The sequence below is a fragment of the Chelonoidis abingdonii genome, chromosome 4 (assembly GCF_003597395.2).
Source record: "Chelonoidis abingdonii isolate Lonesome George chromosome 4, CheloAbing_2.0, whole genome shotgun sequence".
Taxonomy (NCBI): Eukaryota; Metazoa; Chordata; order Testudines; family Testudinidae; genus Chelonoidis; species Chelonoidis abingdonii.
Window position 1 is genome coordinate 29880827 of NC_133772.1, and position 18019 is coordinate 29898845.

General features: G+C 52.1%; 2 protein-coding genes across 9 annotated transcripts in view; one reads left to right on the top strand and one right to left on the bottom strand.

Annotated features, from left to right (window-relative positions):
* Positions 1–9426, top strand: part of STX3 (syntaxin 3) — a 31657-nt gene extending 22231 nt beyond the window's left edge. The window contains exons 9-11 of one of the 6 annotated variants that reach the window (XM_032766542.2): positions 69–179; positions 7488–7596; positions 8171–9426. In XM_032766542.2, the coding sequence (XP_032622433.1) occupies positions 69–179; positions 7488–7565 (189 nt within the window). In that variant the 3' untranslated portion in view covers positions 7566–7596; positions 8171–9426. Of the gene's footprint in view, positions 1–68; positions 993–1744; positions 1860–3414; positions 5869–7487; positions 7597–8170 lie in introns of those variants that run through there. The other 5 variants (XM_032766548.2, XM_032766493.2, XM_032766519.2 and 2 more) reach the window with 5 other exon arrangements.
* A 233-nt stretch (positions 9427–9659) lies between these two features.
* On the bottom strand, positions 9660–14916 carry MRPL16 (mitochondrial ribosomal protein L16). Of its 3 annotated transcripts, none has more exons than XM_032766581.2 (4): positions 14730–14916; positions 13722–13787; positions 10679–10827; positions 9660–10406 (listed from the first exon to the last, which is right to left on the bottom strand). In XM_032766581.2, exons 1-4 carry the CDS (start codon positions 14779–14781, stop codon positions 9921–9923), a joined length of 753 nt encoding a protein of 250 aa, XP_032622472.1. In that variant the 5' UTR covers positions 14782–14916; the 3' UTR covers positions 9660–9920. The 3 variants fall into 3 exon arrangements, with proteins under 3 accessions (XP_032622472.1, XP_032622464.1, XP_032622480.1); XM_032766573.2 differs by lacking the exon at positions 14730–14916 and adding an exon at positions 13862–14172; XM_032766589.1 differs by lacking the exons at positions 13722–13787; positions 14730–14916 and adding an exon at positions 13589–13715.
* Positions 14917–18019: the final 3103 nt, after the last annotated feature.

Here is an 18019-nt window from a genome sequence, read left to right on the forward strand (position 1 = left end):
GCTCTCTTCTGCTCCCTGCCCTTCCGCCGCTCTCTGCTGCTCCCGCTATCTTTCTCTTCCTCCGCAAGGGAGCCATGATCGACCGCATAGAGACCAACATGGACCAGTCGGTGGGCTTTGTGGAACGGGCCGTGGCTGACACCAAAAAGGCTGTGAAATACCAGAGCGAGGCCAGAAGGGTGAGAACAACCAATCACAGCCCCATCCAGTCTCCACCTCCTGCCAATCAATGGTCCCGTCTCACCCTTCTCAGATGCCATCCAATATTGAATCATCCCACCAACCGAAACCCCATCCCATCTAGTCTCCCATACCACCAATCACAGTCCCCTATCCAACCTCCACTCACCAGTCAAAGCCCCCATCTCACCCTTCTCAGAACCATTCAGTCATGACCCATCCCACAAACCAAAGCCCTACCCCATCACCACCAATCACAGCTCCCTGTCCAGTCCCCATGCATGTCAATCAAAGGTTCCCCCTCACTCTTCTGTCACCCATCCAACCATGACCCATCCCATCAACCAAAGCCCCACTGCATCCAGCCTCCACCCACCAATCAAAGTCCTTTTCCCATTCCACCCCCTCAGACCCTCCCATCCACCTCCCAAAATCTTCTCAGTCCCCTCCAGTCATCCTCTTCCACCCCACTCCTCTCTGACCTCACTGGTCTCCATCCCTCCATCTCATCCCTGTTCCAGCCCCCTCCCTGTTGGGAAAGGACCAATGGCTCTCAAAGGTATTATGATTTCCACGGGAGTAAGCCACCTGAATACTTTTTTGAGCACCTGGGCCAGTGAGTCTGGCTGGCAAAGGTCCAGAGCAAATCCAGGGGCCCTGGTGACCCCTTGGTTTCTCAGTAATATTTCCCCATCCCTTGCTCCAGCTTCCTGTGCTCTTCTTTCACAGCCTCCTCCTCCCTCACTTTTCCCCCACAGCCCGGACACTGAGTCCCTCCACGTATGACGTGCCATGCTGCATCCCTCTCCGAGGTAACTGCTTGGGCTGTCTCTCTGCTTCACTTTGCTAGCTCCGGGCTCCTCCCTGGCCCTTCCTTCTTCTCTGTACATCTTGATAAATGTGGTTATGACCCAGAGCTCCTGCACTCTTCCCTAAAGTGCCTTTGCGGGTGGGGGGTGGTTGGGAACTTCCCTGCAGCCCACACTTCTACACTATTACCTATAGCACCCCCTGCTGGCAGGAGTCAATGCTAGAGTAACTTGAGCTTCCCCTTTAGTGCCCCCTGCTGGAAGAGGCTGGGACTGGAGTAGCAGGGAGCTCACCCCCACAGCCAGCACTCCTGCCTGGCTATCTACAGCACTCCATGCTAGGAGAGGTTGGGAGTACCTCTCTGCTCACTATTCCCAATAGTACCCCCAATTGAGGGAGGCTAGGACTGGAGTAGCTGTGTGCTCCCAGTGCCTTTGTGCCATTCCCTGCAGCATCTCTTGCTGAAGAAGGCTGGGACAGGATTAAATTAAAAGGGGAGAAAAATTTAAGAAGCCTAGAAATGCAAATAGTCTGATTTTTGTCTGAAAGATTCTAGTGGGGAATATTTTTGAGGTGTTTAAAAATTGCTATGCTGCTGTAAAGGGGTGGCTGGAATCAGTGCTCTGCAGCTCTGAAATAGCTGTGTCTCAAAGGAACACGTGCAGGGGGAGCCATATCTGTTGTTTCTCATTTGCTGTTGCATTGCTGTTTATGGTTTATCCTTTTGTTTTTGTTTTTTTGTCCCCTCCTCCAGAAAATGATAATTATCATTGTGGTAGTGGTTGTCTTGCTCGCAATAGTAGCTCTGATTATTGGACTTTCCGTAGGGCTCAAGTAAAGCTAGCCCCCAGGGTTGCTGGCTCCAAACTGTAAGTAGTGTGGGGAATGTGGGGGTTTCCTGGGGTGCTGGGTCAGTGGGGTGACAGTCAAGCAAAGGTGGCGGAGCGACTTGAACTTATTGTTGCTTGCTTGTCCAGGAGAGTTCAAAACCTCTAGGAGTTGTGGGTGTGTATTGGTGGGTGCCTTGGATATTGGGTGGGATTTTGTTCCTCATACCTGGAGACCACAGGAGACCAACCCTGCCTTGGGCCAGAAATAAAATGTATTCTCACTAATGTCAGTTGGATCTATCCTGGGTGCTATATCCACAACCTTGTCTATGCATTGGGTTCTGTGCTCTAGGTTCTTGCTACTAGCTTTGGGTTCTAGACTCTGGACACTGTGCTTTGTGTTCTGGGCTATGTGGATTCTGTGCTGTGAGCTCTTGGTTATGGTTTTGGGTTCCAGACTGGCTTCTGTCCTTTTAGTTCTGGCTTCGGGTTCTAGACTCTGTGCCGTACTTTGGGTTCTAACCTCTGGGCTGTAGATTCTTGGCTCTAGCTTTGGGTTCTGTGCTTTGCAGCTGAGCTTTGCATTCAATCTCTTACATTTTAACTCTTGCCTCAGCACTGGGGATGTGGCAGGCGAGAAGGTGTTTGCAGAAGAGGGGATGATGTAAGGAGCATGACTTGGAAAGCTGGGGTCGGGGAGAGCATGATTTCTCAAGGTTCTAGAGTGAGGAGGATAGTTCTGTGGATGCGGCCCAAGTGAAGGCAGCTGCTAGAGTCTGCTGCAAAGCAGGCGCCTTTGCTCTTGTTACAGGGCTCACTCACATCTCTCTGGATCTCTGCAGACTCAGAGAGCGAACGGTAGGCCGCTGTTCACAAAGTGATCCAAAGGGTTAATTCTGGTCTGCTCTCCATTCCTTGCCTTAGGGGGGAGGGAGGGGGAAGAGTCCTGCCTTCTTTTTCCCTCTTCCAAGTTTCACCCCTATAAGTCACCAAAACCAGACCCCCTCAGATTGTGCAGATAATCAAAATAGGGGTGTGATGTTCCTTGGCCCCTCCTGGGCTGGGGCCCCCCTGGGCTTGACCAAGGTGCTTGGGCTGATTCGGGGAGAGGCAAATGTGACATTTCCCAAACACCAGCCACCTGTGGCACCAAAATCAGAGAACTGTGCCAATCTGTGACCCTCCCCATTCTCAGATGAGCCGTGACACACACAGCTAACAAAATGGCCATTTAATTTCTGTGAGTTGTTCCAGGCTTCCTCCACTCACTTACACTTGGGTCATGATTTAGCTGTTCTGCTTGCAAAGGAAATCGCAAGAGAACTGCTTTTTATTTTAAATGAAAGCTGAGACTCTGGGGAGCAAGGTAGTGGTTTTGGAGACGACATCATGCAACATATGGGTGCGTATGCTGGCTGTATATGAGCCCCACAGCAGGGTCATTGTCCCAGCTGCAGAGGTTGTTTCCCCATCTCTAGCTATCTGGGCCCAGGATCAGTTAGTGTTTAGATATCCGTGATTATGTTTAATATTACCCTGCTGGTCTGCCCTCAGATGTGAATTGATTTCTCCCTTGTTCCTTCAATTTCTCCAGACACTCCTGATCTTGGTGGTGAGCTTTTTCCCTCGTGATCCTCCTCGTGTCCCACACACCGACCTCCTGCTCCCCCTGCCTTCCCTGGACCTGCTAATCACAGCCTGCCCTCTGGGCTCTGCTGTGAATCATTTCCCTTTTGGGTGGAGCTTTTCCTAATAGCACTTCCTGGGAGATCTGCCAGCCCATTCATCAGCTAGCTGACGCATCCCTCCTGGAGGATCTGAGCTTGCTTTGCCATGTTCAGGAGGTAACTGTCTCCTGCACCACCGATGCACTTGAGAGAAGCCGCCATCAAGCCTTCCTCTTTTCCCCTCCTCTCCAAATTCACAACCACCAACCCCAGTTCCTTCTCCTGATGTCATTTCCTGTTTCGGTCAGACTTCGTTTCCTGGCAGGATTCTCACCAATGGTAGCAGAGCCTTAAAGGAATGTCCAGGACTGAGTTTCCTACCTCACTAGCCTGTCTTATTTTCATCTTTGTTAGTGGGAATTTTTTAATTGTTTAAAATCTTTATTGAGGGAGGCCAGGGAATGTAAGAACTACCCCTCTGAATTGCTCCAGCCAGGACAGGGAGTGAGAGATCAAGGCTCGGGAGCTCACCTGGGTCGGCCGTGTGGCATATCGGACACTAACTGAGGCTGGACTTTGCATTGCTCCCAGGACCTGCCAACCCCAAGGAGAATAAGCAGATGGACCTGATCTTGAGTCTCCTGTGTAGCAATGCACTAAACCTATGGCACCGGAATCAGCAGCGCTCCCAAACTTCGTTGATACCAGGATTAACAAGGCATGTAGGTCAAACCAACAGGGACAGACTTGGCAGGGTCCTCAGCTTTGCCAACCACAGAATTAGGGATGGGATGTGAAAGCAAAGCAGAGCAGGACATGTGGGCACTGACCTCAGTGCACTAGGTGGGATGGGTGACAAGGCTGAGACTGAAACCTGGCTCTGCAGCAGAGCGCCGGGACGCATGAGCACTCTGAGCTCAGTGCAGAGTAAGAGCCCAGCGGAGCATGGGCCACTTCTCTTGTTAATCTCTTCCTGAAGGGCAGGTGCCTGTGTACAGAAGGAGTTGCCTGCAAGCCCTGTCTTGTGTGATTCCCTGTTTGCTAAGACCTGGGAGGAATCAAAACCTCTGTTTGCTTTGAAGTGTGAACCTTTGTGACTGGAGTTTTCACCTACTTGTTTGTTCTAAGCACAAAAATAATCTGGTTGGCTTCTGGCACCCAACCCAAAGCCCGGGCTCTGATACTTCTTGTGGTTGGTTTGCAGGGCTGGGGCTCTTGGAAACTTTAGGTTGGGTGACATATTTTGTTAAACAGTGATCAGTGACTCCTGGGCCATGAATCTTAGCACTGACTTTGTTTGATCCTTGATGGGGGCTTCCCCTTTGGTTATGGGACCAGTGGGTATAGTTGCCCACTTCTGCTGGGGATATGATTTTAGTGTGTGTGTGTTTGTGTGTTTGTTTAATGGGCTGTTTACTCAGGGCTTGAGTTTTCATGTATGTTGTTTAAATGTGACTGGATCAGGAGTCCTTGTGTGTATTTATTCTTACCAGCCAGTTCCTGAATGTCTGCATTTGTCACAGAAATCAGGGTGGCCTGTTTTTACTGGTGTGATGTGGGTTTGGTTGTGATCCACTCAAGTCGGGCATGACCAACAGCTGTAGCTGTATGACAGCCGTTTGATGGCCTTGGTAGGAAAGGGGGATTAGGGTCTTGGGCCCCGTTCCCAGTGAACAGATCTCTGGATCACAGAAATACCATCACACCAATCTGGCTCCCTGCTTGGAAGCCTCAGTAGAGAAGCTAAGGACTGAATCAGTGGTGATCTTCCCAGGGCAGAGGGGTGGGGGAAGTCTACCCATGTTGTGCCTGCTCTGAGGATAAACAGGGCCCAAGGGCTATACTAAATCCACTTGACAAATGTCCTCTCCCCTTGTTGAAGGATAAGGGGTGACAGCCCTTGTTAGTCAGAATGAGGGATTCTTGTCTGTGAAGGAAGCTAAACTCCCTGCTCTAGCAGCATCTGGCTGGTCCAGATGCACACTTCCACCCCCACCATCCTTCCTGGTGTTCTAGGGGCTGCACATCTCTTAGACCCACTCAGCACTCACCAGCTTGATGCCCCATGACCCACTCTCCTGATGTAAGACTGCACCTGGCCATTACCCTTTGGTGAACAGACGGAGCTGGGAGGAAGTTCATATTTGTCTTCCTCTTGTTTAGGTCTTGATGTCTGTGATTTTCTAGGTAGTGGGTATGGAGCATGCTGCCCTGGCAGGGTTGCCATTGCAGCCCTGAAACTCCCCAGAGTCCTGTAGACAGGGGAAATGTCATTGTTTCACCAAGTGAGGGTATTGGCTTGTGTGTCTTTTTTTCTTTTTTTTAACTTTTTGATTTATTTTTAATTTAAAAAAGTAAATAAATTTACATTTAATCATGAACAGCTCTCGCCTGTGTTATGGTGTTCCCTGCATGAGCCGTCACTGCCTAAATGCAACATCCAGCTAAACCTACCCTAGCTGTTCATGGCTGGGAGGCAGGGGTGCTGTCTCCTTGGCCTGCATCCTTCATGGTAGAGAGAGACAGACAGGACTTGGCTGGAATGAATGGCAGTAATAATTCATAACTAGCTCAGATCCTTAGTAGGTCTCAAAACGAGGTCAGGATCACTACCCACATTTTACAGATGGGGGAAATTGAGGCACAGATAGGGGAAGTGACTTGCCCAGTGGCTGAGCCTGGAATAGAGCCTAGGGCTCCTGAGTCCCAGCCACTAGGTCATCCTCCTCTTAGTGTAAAGGAGACTTTATTAGCAGGGCTGCCAGACACTCACTGATGCTGTGGTTCTCTTTGGCTCACCAGCTCCCAGCCTGAGTAGTATAGCCTGCGCTGCCCAATGCACCACACAGGGGCCAAGTCCTGGCCTGGGAGAGACTGCTCCATACAAACACTGGGATACACCAATTCAGAATGCTCCTGACTGGAATCTGTTGCTCTGCTCGGCCTTAGCCCTGCCCCAATTATCCAACCCACGGCAAGAGTCAAGGCTGAGTAAAGCAACAGATGAGGAAAGGGAACTGGGGTAAAAATCTGTCTGGGGATTGGTCCTGCCTTGAGCAGGGGGTTGGACTAGATGACCTCCTGAGGTCCCTTCCAACCCTGATATTCTATTAATTAAACTGAAAGTCAGTAGGTACAGTGACCTGCCCAACGAGGGGTTAATGATTGCACCATTTGGAATTAAATAGCCTCAGGACAGCAGCACTGCCTTGAGGAGACTGGGACTTCGAGCCTCCAGCACTGCGCTGAGAACTGCTTTCACTTGACTCACTGACATTTAAAGAGACAGCTCCTCTTTCAGAATAGCAGCAGTGACCAGGTTTGGCTGCAAAGGAAGGAGCTTTGTTTATAATCTACATGCCACCTGGCTCCGCTGATGAACCTTGGGGGGTGAAAGGGTGAGAGAACCCCACCCACCCAGGCTGGCCTGTTGTTCCAAGTCTCCAGAAGGGCCTCTCCTCTCCACTTCACCCACATGGATCAGAAAACTTGGCTGGGGTTTCTCCTCCACTGCTCTGCAGTATCCAGTGCCTCTGGTAAGATAACGGGTGTTGTCTTTTCTTTGGGAGTGTGACATTCTGCATGGCTGTATGTGTGGGGCAGGCTAGGTCCTATTTATTCCGCTGTTCATGTGGTCCCTGTAATGATGGCATCAGAGTACATGGCTGGAGCTTGCTTTTTCTGCATGGCATGAGAGTTGAGGGGAAGGGAAATGAGCTCACTAAGCGATCATTTCCCACGAGAGCCACCAGCACCAAGGATATAATGTTTTCTGTTCTCTGTGAAAGAAAAGCCCTACTCCCTCCCTCCACATCTTCGTCCTGCTACCCATGGATCCCTTTCGTCTTCTCCAGCCCAAAGTGATGGACCCCCTTCCTCTGCTCTTTGACACATGGAGGATGGGTGACCCTTCCCTCTCCTCTCCCCTCACTTCCATTTATAGTTCACCGTAAGCCCACTGCATGTACTGTGTTGTTTACATTTCTCTCTTGCCAAGCAGAAGAAGATCATGATCATGATCTGTTGTATCATCCTGGCCATCATCCTGGCTTCCACCATTGGGGGCATCTTCGCCTGAGTGCCCATCTCCTGCTGTCTGCCCACCACAGGTGAGCCAGGTGTAGCGGTGTGATGGGTGAGCAGAGTGGGAGCTGGTGTTTGGTTCAGTCAGTATTTGTACTTCTGGGTTGCGTTCCCTGTGCTGTGGTTGCTTTATGCCCTTATTCTAGATAGGGCGGGAGGGGGAAGTGCTCTAGACTGGCAGCCTGCTAGGTATCTAGCTGCTGTATTCAGCAGTGCTGCATCTAATGCTTGAGGTATCTGACATGCCACAACTGATCAGAGGCACAGTAGGGTGCTGAGTCAGATCAGAGAGCAGCAGGAGAGCTCTCACCCCATGAGGAGAAAAAGGGAAGTTGAGGAGCGAGCAGGAAGTGCAATTCAGGAGCATCACTGCCAAGCCTAAGGGATGATCAAGGGGACAATGTCAAAAAGAACGAGGGACGATAGATTACTGGCAGAAAAGGGGACCATGAGGTAGATGGAACTGCAAGATCCCTCTGTCCTTTTTCCTTTGGTGTCTCTTGCTCTGATTTTTCAGATGGATTTGCCTTTCACCGTTCTTCCACTCTGCACCCTGGTGCCACCCGTCAAATATTCTTTCCCACCTGGATTTCTCACTAGCTCTACCTCCTCCTCTTTATTGAGAAGTCACAGGCCTGGCTAGTGGACCCTACCTGTCAGATGTTCACCATTCAGAGCGTTCCTGGCTGGAGGGGCAGAGGAAGCCAGAATGGAACAGGGAGGATGGGCTGCAAAGACAGAACCAAACAAGACACCACAGGGATGATGCTAGCTGACACTAAGAGAAGTTCATCTTCCAATGTAACCATTTTCAGACTCCCATGTTTATTGGCTGTTTGAAGTGCTTCTAAATATCAACCTTTTAGTTCAACTCTGTTCTCAGTCCTAGTGGCTCCTTCTGCCCACTTGTGGGTGGAGACTGACTAACCTGCAGAGGACATCCATTCAGTGGAATGTATATGCTCAGCACAAAATTACTGAAGGGTGGGGAATGACACAGTCCTGCCTATGTTGCTCTGGGAGGCTCAGTTATCCTCCTTGGTGGCCAGGGATTAAAGGCCACATCTGACATTGTAACTGTCAGTACATCAAAAGTGTAATCAGGCACTGAACTGTGAGAACATGTTTCCTCAGATGAGCAACATAACTGTTTTCACACTCTGATTCTTGTGACCTCCATTTCTATGGCTCTTTTCCCAGTCCACTCTTGCTGCTGAGGGTGGGAATCAGAACATGCTTGACCTGAATCACTGATACCTGGAAAGCAGTAAGGCCCTTCACTCACTCCGCTAGGGTCTCTTAGGCATAAAATAGACTGTATTTCCCTTGTTGATCTGTGGGATAGTCTCATTTATCCTACAGAAAAATCTTTCGTCTGAAAATTTGTCACTTATTTTGAAACCTCAAACTGTGTCAACTTGAGTGTATGTTTGTTTTCCCCCTCGCCTCAGATAAATCATTTCTGTAGTAGGCAGGAGCAACTTGGATGCTGTCACTCCATACATCTCCTGATGCTTCTGTTCCTTTGAGTCCTTCCTTGTCTATCCAAGTGAGGAAAGCTCTAAGGTTGCTCTCCCCTACATTACTCATACATGAGCCAATCATTACTGAGATTCTTCAGAGAGAGGAAGATCTCCATGAAATCTAATGATCCCTCTCCACTTACACAGAGGGCAAATGACATGTTCCCCTTAAGGGTCAGGTGTAAGTGGAGCAGAGGAGACTCTGCCTCACTTAGTGCTTAAGATAGCCCCCACTCTGAATTTATATCAGCTGTTATCTGTATAGCTACTGTTTCTAAAGGCATAATCATCTATACAGAAGCCTCTTTCTGAATAAAGAGTTCAATTCAGTGACCACTGCTATAGTGTATTCAGTATGTAGCAGGGTGGGTGGGTCAGCTGGGAGGAAGTGTTCTTTAGAACTCCAATGATGCAGCATGAGAGGTCCATCTTCCTGACTTGGTCAGATGTGTAGCAATACAGACTCTAACTTAATACTCCACATAGGATCTGAGACTCCTTGGATGTCCCCTTAACCATCCTCTCTAGCCTTCAATGTACACAGGACACAGAGGCACAAGACCATATCACAGTAGGAAAGCTTTATTAATCCAAAATGATCATTGGTTACCCTAACCTGTCCCTCACACCGCCGTGTTTACTGCATACAACTCAGCCACCTCTGGAGCTGAGGGGCAGATCTCCACAGCAATACCCACCCTCTGAGAGCCTATCACAACAAGATGGGATGCACTCAGGAGGGACTTCACACCTGCTGAGGAAGGAGGATCAAGGTTTCTTCCAGGCACTCATCCTTGAGATTTTTCCCTCCTACCCTCAGTTGGTCATTACACTCTGTCTTTCAGAAAGAACTTGCCCCAGTAGCGCCCCTTCTGTGTCAGATCGTAGGGACTCAGCACCTTGCGGATCCCCAGCATGTTGGAGGTGATGATTCGCTCAAATGTCCATGGGTTCTGATTTTTGTGTCTTCTCTCCTCTTCTGCCTGGCGCATCTCCTCCAGGGACTGGCAGCTGACTGCCTTGGCTGGGAACGGCAGCTTCTTGGCCACCTGTGTGAGGAAGTGCTCTACCTCCCCGAACTCACAGTGCCCACCCACTTCCAAAATGAGGCGGCCACATTTCACTGCTGTCACATAGTGGTCGATGGCACCTTTGCCCCCACCCATGCGCTGGCCTAGGCTCTTGCGGGTGATGGGCTTGTAGGGGGCTGGAATGCGCCACACAGCAAACATTATCTTGGGATCCAGGTGACGATTGATGGTTAGGCGCATCATTTCAAAGTGACCCCAGTGAAGGTAACCACCACCCAATGCCTGCAGGAGAGAGAGAGCGCAAGCACAGGAGTTACGACTCAAATACAGGTGAAGGGGCTTCCTCTGCCACCCATTTACAGTTCTTTCTCATACCACTTCCATATTCTCTCTTGGCCTCATTTAGCTTATGACTTCATCCTGGATGGAGTAAGCCCTAATGGTCTCAGCTGCCTTGGGTGAAAAGGTCAGCTCCTAGGGTTTTGTTTTCCTTGCTCTGGCTGAATCAGCCCAAAGGTGACCCTAATTTGTATCTCCCCTCCTCTCCCACTCACCAAAATGCCATACTGTCCTTGGGTGAACTCAGTGGCCTCACTGGATGGGCCACGGATGTCACGCAGGTTTTTGAATTCCCGCCTCACTTTAGGTATGCTTGGAACTTTGTCCATGAACTTCAGTTTGGGTCTGTCAGGGATGGAGATGTCTGGAAGGATGAACAAAAGAGCTGTCAGCACGCCTCACAAGCACCCCCACTTTTTCACTCTGTAGCTACAGGGTGCAAATAGGGAACTGTCAGTAGGGAAACATCAGCCAGTTTTCCTCACTGAGCTTCTGAAAGTGTGGCCAGGGACCTAAGCCTATGCATCTCACAAGTAGGAATGTTAAATCAAGCAAGGGGAGACACGGGCTCTGCTGCAGGCTGAGAACACTGATTTCTCTAAGGAAAGGCAAGAAGGCAGCCTGGGTTAGTCCCCTGCTTAAGAAACTACTTTTTGACACTAGTAATAATACTGCCGATTCTCTCAGTCACTAATGCTTCCTCTGAGGGCAGATGATTGAGAATAACAGGGGCCTCCTGCTATTTATCCCCAACTATTTGCATTCCACCTCCTTGCAGCTGAAGGGATGAATGAGACATCCTGAAATGGCAAAGACCTGTCCTCTCATACCAAACCCTGAGGGTGGTTATGGGTTACTGTTCCTCCACCTCAAAGCCCTCATCTAAGCAGTCCTACAAAGCTCCATTCCTCTCCATTTTATCTAATGTCGACATGATGGCGGTGGGAGAGGCTGGTGAGCCAATACAGACCTAAGTGTATGGCTACACTACAGCGGCGGCACAGCTATAGTGCTGCAGTTGTGCTTCCATAGCACAGTAACGTAGACATTTCCTACATCGACAGAAGGGTTTTTCTGTTGATGTAGACAGTCCACCCCTCCAAGAGACAACAGCTAGGTTGAGGTGATGATGCACTGGAAGGTTCATGGGTTGTAGTTGTTGCGTCTTCTCTCCTCTTCTGCATCGACAGTGGGGTTAGGTTGACCTAACTGTCTGGAAATTTCTCGTAACTGTAAGTGATGTAGCTAGGACAACCTAATTTTTGGGGGTAGACAGGCCTAAGTACCAGTTTTACTGCTTCTTTACATCAAACATAACCAGCAGAGCTTGCCTCCTATTTCAATATCAAGCCAAAATCAGCACTTGGATGAAGAGCAACTGGCAAAAATTACTACTACTCAGTCTTGCCTGGAGTCAAGACAGAAATACAAATATGTGGGAGGCATTTAGACAACAGGGTGGGGAGAGGCAGAGGACTTGTTAGTTCAAAGCCCCTAGGTTCTGTCTGCTACTCACACTGGTCCAAAACCCAAGTGCATTAGCCTTTAGAAAATGGTACACGACCCCTCTCCCTAGGTGTTTACAAAAGAAATAGGACAACCTAGAGCAGGGGTCAGCAACCTATGGCACACATGCCAAAGGTGGCACATGAGCCGATTTTTCATGGCACGTGGGGCGGGCTGAGCTGCTCATCCCGCTGCCGCTCTGGGGTTCCCGCTGCTGGCCTGGGGAAAAGAACTCCAGGCTGGCAGTGGGCTGAGAACCCAGCTGGCAAAGAGCTGGTGGTGAAAACCGCAGAGCAGCAGCGGGCTGAGCTGCTCAGCCCGCCCCGGCTCTGGGGATTCCACCACTGGCTCCTGCCAGCCAGGGTCCTGCTGCCGGTCTCACTCAGCCCAGCTGCTGGCTTGGGGGAAGGAACCCCAGGCTGGCAGCGGGCTGAGACCCCAGCTGGCAGGAGCCGGTGGTGGAAACCCCAGAGCAGTGGGGGGGGCTGAGCTGCTCAGCCAACTGCAGCTCTGGGGTTCCTGCTGCTGCTGGCCCGTTGCCAGCTGGAGTCCCACCCAGCACCCACTGCTGGCCTGGGGGAAGGAACCCCAGGCTGGCAGCGGGCTGAGACCCCAGCTGGCAGGAGCCGGTGGTGGAAACCCCAGAGCAGTGGGGGGGGCTGAGCTGCTCAGCCAACTGCAGCTCTGGGGTTCCTGCTGCTGCTGGCCCGTTGCCAGCTGGAGTCCCACCCAGCACCCACTGCTGGCCTGGGGGAAGGAACCCCAGGCTGGCAGCGGGCTGAGACCCCAGCTGGCAGGCGCCAGTGGTGGAAACCCAAGAGCTCTGGTGGTCAGCCCCCCATTGCTCTGGGGTTCTGGCTGCTGACCCTTTGCCAGCAGGGATCCCCTCAGCCCCACTCACCTTGCTTCCAGTTGGAGATCTCGCACAGGCCCCCTGCCAGACAAGGTCCAGGCTTCTGGCCCTGCTCAGCCCTACCAGCTGCCAGCTCCACTCACCTCAGCTGTGGATCAGGGGTTCCAACCACTGACATTCTGACAGCTGGTTATCAACTTCTGAGTTATAAGCCTGTGTGCAGCTTAAAGTATCTAAATAGGTGCCACCAGACACTGGAAAACTCAGCAAGAAAAAGCAAGGGCAAGGATCACACTAAACTAATATGATCTGAATTTTAATTTTAAATAAAGCTTCTGAAACATTTTGAAAACCTTGTTTACTTTACATATAACAGTAGTTTGGTTATATATTATAGACGTATAGAGACCTTCTAAAAAACATTGGAATGTGTTACTGGCACTCGAAGCCTTAAATTAGAGTGTATACATGAAGACTCAGCAAACCACTGCTGAAAGGTTGCTGACCCCTGACCTAGAGCAAATGGTGTGTTCTCCTGATGAGAGATATGCAAATAAGTATATTAAAAAAAAAACAACATAAGAATTGATATAGTCCATACAGATAGCAAGGATTACAAAACACTTCCTCCACCCTCAAAAGCGAGATTAATAACATGCCTCCGAGCTAACCCATCCTCTCCTACGAGATGGTGACAATGCTCTTAGTCAATACCCATCACACCGCAAAAATTAGTCATATGCTTTCTGTAATGCTCTCCCCTCACCTACCACTCCAGCCTCCCACAGGAACTCAACATCTTCCCCCAACACTTTTCCAAGGAAGGAGACAAATGTGTCCAACATTACAAGACACCTGCTGTCCTTCTGTGTTGGCATTTCTCCATGCCCAGCACTCACTGGTATAATCCTGGGGAAGCACATAGCTCTTCAGGCCAGCACTGAAGACTCTGGCAGAAAAAGAATCTGGAAAATAAAAGAGAGGAGGTCCTTGGCCCTTAATAAAACACTAGCAGGAGGCACAGAGCAGAGACTATAACCTGCTATCACTGAAACATGACTTAGATCCCCAGCACAGAATGAAACTCTAACATGCCGCATTAACAGTGCGCTGTTCACAGAGGAACTCAAAGCGCTTCTCAGAGGAGGCCAAGTGGCATGCCCCCCAATTTACAGATGGAGAAAGGGAGGCATAGCAGACTGGGATGGAATCTTAACTCTAACCTGCTGGTCCTCTCTCCCAGAATTAGAATGGAACCCAGGAGTCCAGGCTCCCAGCCCACCCCCCTCCTGCTCTAACCTCTAGACCCCACTCACCCCGCTGGGATAGAACCCAGGGGTCCGGGCTCCCAGCCCATCTCCCTCCCACTCTAACCACTAGACCCCGCCCCCCACACACTGGGATAGAACCCAGGAGTCCAGGCTCCCAGTCCACCCCCCTCCTGCTCTAACCTCTAGACCCCATTCACCCTGCTGAGACAGAACCCAGGAGTCTGGGCTCCCAGCCCACCCCCCTCCTGCTCTGATCTGTAGACCCCATTCACCCCGCTGGGATAGAACCCAGGGGTCCGGGCTCCCAGCCCATCTCCCTCCCACTCTAACCACTAGACCCCCCCCCCCCAGGGGTAGAACCCAGGAGTCCAGGCTCCCAACTCATCCCCCTCCTGCTGTAACCCCTAGACCCCCGCGCTGGGATAGAACCCAGGAGTCCCAGTCCCCCCATGAATGGTGCCTTCCAAGGGAACAGGTGGGGCGTGACTCAGGCCAAGGCTGGAAGGTGGGCGTCGAGGGACACTAGGCCAAGGCTAGCCCCTCATTGGGCGGACAACACCCCGGCCCATAGGGGCAGGAAAGGGCGCTCCCCCTTTAAATCCGCCCCCGCATAAGGTCGGTTGGCGACCGTCTGACCTCCGGGGACCCTTGGCAGCGCGCGGAGAGGACGCGCGAGTCGCCTCCACATGGTCGCGCGCCGCTCCGGAGGGTGGGGGTGTACTCGCGCCGGGATGCCCCCAAAACGAGGCTGCCTCAGGACCTGTGCTGAGAAGCTCCCGAGGGTGGGAGAAAGCGGAAGGGGAGGGGGAAATGGCGACAGGGCGCTGCCATCTTTGGAGGTTCTTTAATCCGTCCGGGAGGAATCACTTCCGGTAATCATGAAGGCGTGTGGCACTGGCGGAAACAAGAGTCAGGAGGTTTAGTTCCGGGACTAGGGGTTTCCAGCCTGCAAGAGCGGCGGAGGCGAAGCAGTCGGGAGCTGACCAGGTCCCTAGGGGCGCTGTTGCCTCCCCTTCCCCCCATCAGCCTTGTCCTAGAAAGCAGGGACTGGGGAGTGGTCCCCCGTGAGTCCTTGCAGCTACAAAGGGGGATGCGGTGCTGTAGGCCTGGGCGGGGCCCCTGAGAATGGGTCCAGGCCCTGGTGAAAAATTTTTTTAGGCCCCCAGTAAGGGCGAACTGGCTAAACAGGGGCAGGGAAGCTGGGCCCTGGGCCCCCTTCTGGACCGCTGGGCCCTGTTAATTTGTACTGGTTTCATGCCCCCGCTCCCCCCTCCCCCCAATCGGCCCTGGCAGGACTCCTGGGTTCCATCCCAGGCAGGGCCGGCTTTAGGAAGTGTGGGGCCCAATTCGAACATTTTCCATGGGGCCCTGGCAGGGATGACTTAAAAAAAAAGTGGAAGAAAAAGCCTCTCATTTCTTTCATGTAGTATTTTCTTTCCATAACTATATGGCTAATAAAATTATATACATTGCATCATATATGCTGTTGATTAGTTATTAATGACTGCCGTTTCACATGTGTGGGTCCCCGCCACTCCCTGGGGGTGTGCACATGTGTTTCGTCCCAGCTGCTCCCTGCCCCCTCATTGAAGCAGGTATGCAGGGTTAATGCCCTGGAAACTGCAGAGGCAGCAGTCCGATCCATGGGCTGGGGAGGACAGGGCAGGGGCTTGACTTGAGTACGGTCTGGCTGCAAACAGGGCCAAGGGTGTTGGGGCTGGTGCGCGACAAGCGGGGTTGGTGGCTGTGTTCAGGGCAGGCGCAGGGGGCTGCACCGTCAGGGGTTTGCGGGCTGGAGAAGAGAGGCAGAACTGGCTGCTCAGAGCATGTGGGTGGCAGCAAGGGGTCTACTGGAGACAGCCAGCAGGGTGGTGCGGCTGGCAGAGTGGGCAGAGCTGTAAGCGGGCGCGAGTTTAGTGGTGGGGCTGTTAGGCTTTGAGACAGGTGCAGGGTCGTGTGGCAGGGTTGCTGAGAGACAGGACAGGGGATTTGGCAGAAGGCTGGCTGTGGGCATGGGGTGCAGATACTGGCTGCGGACAGGGGCTGTCTGGTTGGCAAGGTCGGGGTGCAGCAGAGGCAGCTGGAACCCCAGCCCTTTAAGTAGCCCCCAAACCTCCTTCTACCCCGGGGACCTTTTAAATAGCTGCAGGAGCACTGGGGAATGCATGGGGGAGGTGGGGCTCCGGCGGCTATTTGAAGCACTGGGGTGGCAGAGGCAACTGAAGCCCCGGGCCCTTAAAATAGCCCCCCCCCCCCGAGCCCCTCACTGCCCCAGGGCTCGAGGGGCTATTTAAAGGGCCCAGAGCTCCAGCCGGGGTCGCGGGGCTTGCCGCGCTCTGTCCGGAGCTCCAGACGGGAGAGTGGGGCTTGCTGTGCTCTGGCTGGAGCCGCCGGGCTTGCCGCACTCCGGCTGGAGCGCGGCAAAGCCCCGCCGCCTCGCTCTCCCAGCTGGAGCTCTAGCTGGGAGAGCAGGGCCAAGCCGCGCTCCCGCCGGTGCTTCACTCAAAGGAGCGGGACCATGGAGCAGACCGCAGCCTGGGACCGGGGTAAGTTTAAAAAAAAAAAAATTAAAAAGGTGCCTAAGGCGCGGGGCCCTCTTAGGCACGGGGCCCGATTCCCCAGAATCGGCAGAATCGGCCTAAAGCTGGCCCTGATCCCAGGTCAGGGAAGGGACTAGGTCTAGTTATGGTGACCATGTGTCCCATTTTGTATGGGACAGTCCCTTTTTAAAGTCCTGTCTCAGCCGTCACAACTTTTTGGCAAAATGGTGCATTTGTCCTGTTTGCTCTTCCTAAATGGTCATCAGTTGACAAGAGCAAACTGGACAAATGCAGTTTTGCCAAAAATGTGGGGGTGCAATGGTGTGTGGGCAGCAGAGGAATGTGTGGGGAGTGGGGCAGTGGCCATGCCAGTCCCGCTCCGGAGAGCAGCTTGGGCTAGGCCTGTATACAGGAGGGTGGCCTCAGTCTGGCCTTGTGTGCTGTGTGTGTGGGGCGGGGGGAGGGCTTGCGTGACCCCGTGGGACAGGAGACAGGGAGGGCTTAGGTTGGCCTCACACAGGGCTTGCCCCATGGGGTGTCCCATTTTCCCTTTGGGAAAATATGGTCACCCTAGTGGTTAGAGCAGAGGGGTTGGGAGCCAGGACTCCTGGGTTGTATGCACCTTTCCCCTCATGCTGGGGGAGTCCTTCACCCACATTATACTCCCAGCCCTGCTGGACACTGAGGCTCTCCCATATTATCCCCCTAGCCTATAACCCGCAGTGGGGACTAGTACCCAGGGTGAACCATGCAGGAATGGCCTGATCAGGGGGATGGGGCAGGAAATCTTTTAGCATCTGAGTACTCAGCCCCTTTCCCTTTCATTATGGCAAGGTGAGAGGGGAGCCCTGCAACTCCTTCCTGCTCTAATGTGAGGTCACATGCAGCATCACCAACCCTGCGTTGGCCCTCCCCAAATATCCATGAAAATATATATATAAAGAGAGAGAGAGAGTTCATTTTCTTTGCCTTCTGGGTTCTGAGCCTCTAGGGAGCTCTCAGGTCATGTTTCTCAGCTTTTCATTCAAAACACTGTCTGCTGCTTGCCCAATGGGAGACCACCTCCAGCTGAGTGTCCTCAGCCACCCAATATCCAGCTGCCAACCTTGGCGTGAGTCACACCATTTGATCCATTGGATGGTGCCATTCCAATGCAGGGAACTGGAAATGGAGGAAATGGGAGTCACAGTTCTCTCCCCAACTCTGGGAGGGGAGTGCGGGTCGAATGGGTTAGAAACACAAATTATTTCAAGACTTGCAATTTAATCACAAGAGTTGGCAATGGCCTGCATGGTATATGTTACAGGGTGTATCAACTCAGCACTGGCCCATCTAGGGTTAACCATACTCTGTGGGCTGAAGAAGCCAGGCCTCCTCGCCCTTGCC

What these genes read in the sequence shown, in the direction of transcription:
- MRPL16 (XM_032766573.2), bottom strand. Translation starts at nt 13,922, where the DNA reads ATGCGGCATGTTAGAGTTTCATTCTGTGCTGGGGATCTAAGTCATGTT. An exon ending in TCATGTTTCAGTGATAGCAG is followed by an intron (nt 13,788 to 13,861) that starts GTTATAGTCTCT and finishes TTTATTTTCCAG; the next exon opens with ATTCTTTTTCTGCCAGAGTC. An exon ending in GCTTCCCCAGGATTATACCA is followed by an intron (nt 10,828 to 13,721) that starts GTGAGTGCTGGG and finishes TCATCCTTCCAG; the next exon opens with ACATCTCCATCCCTGACAGA.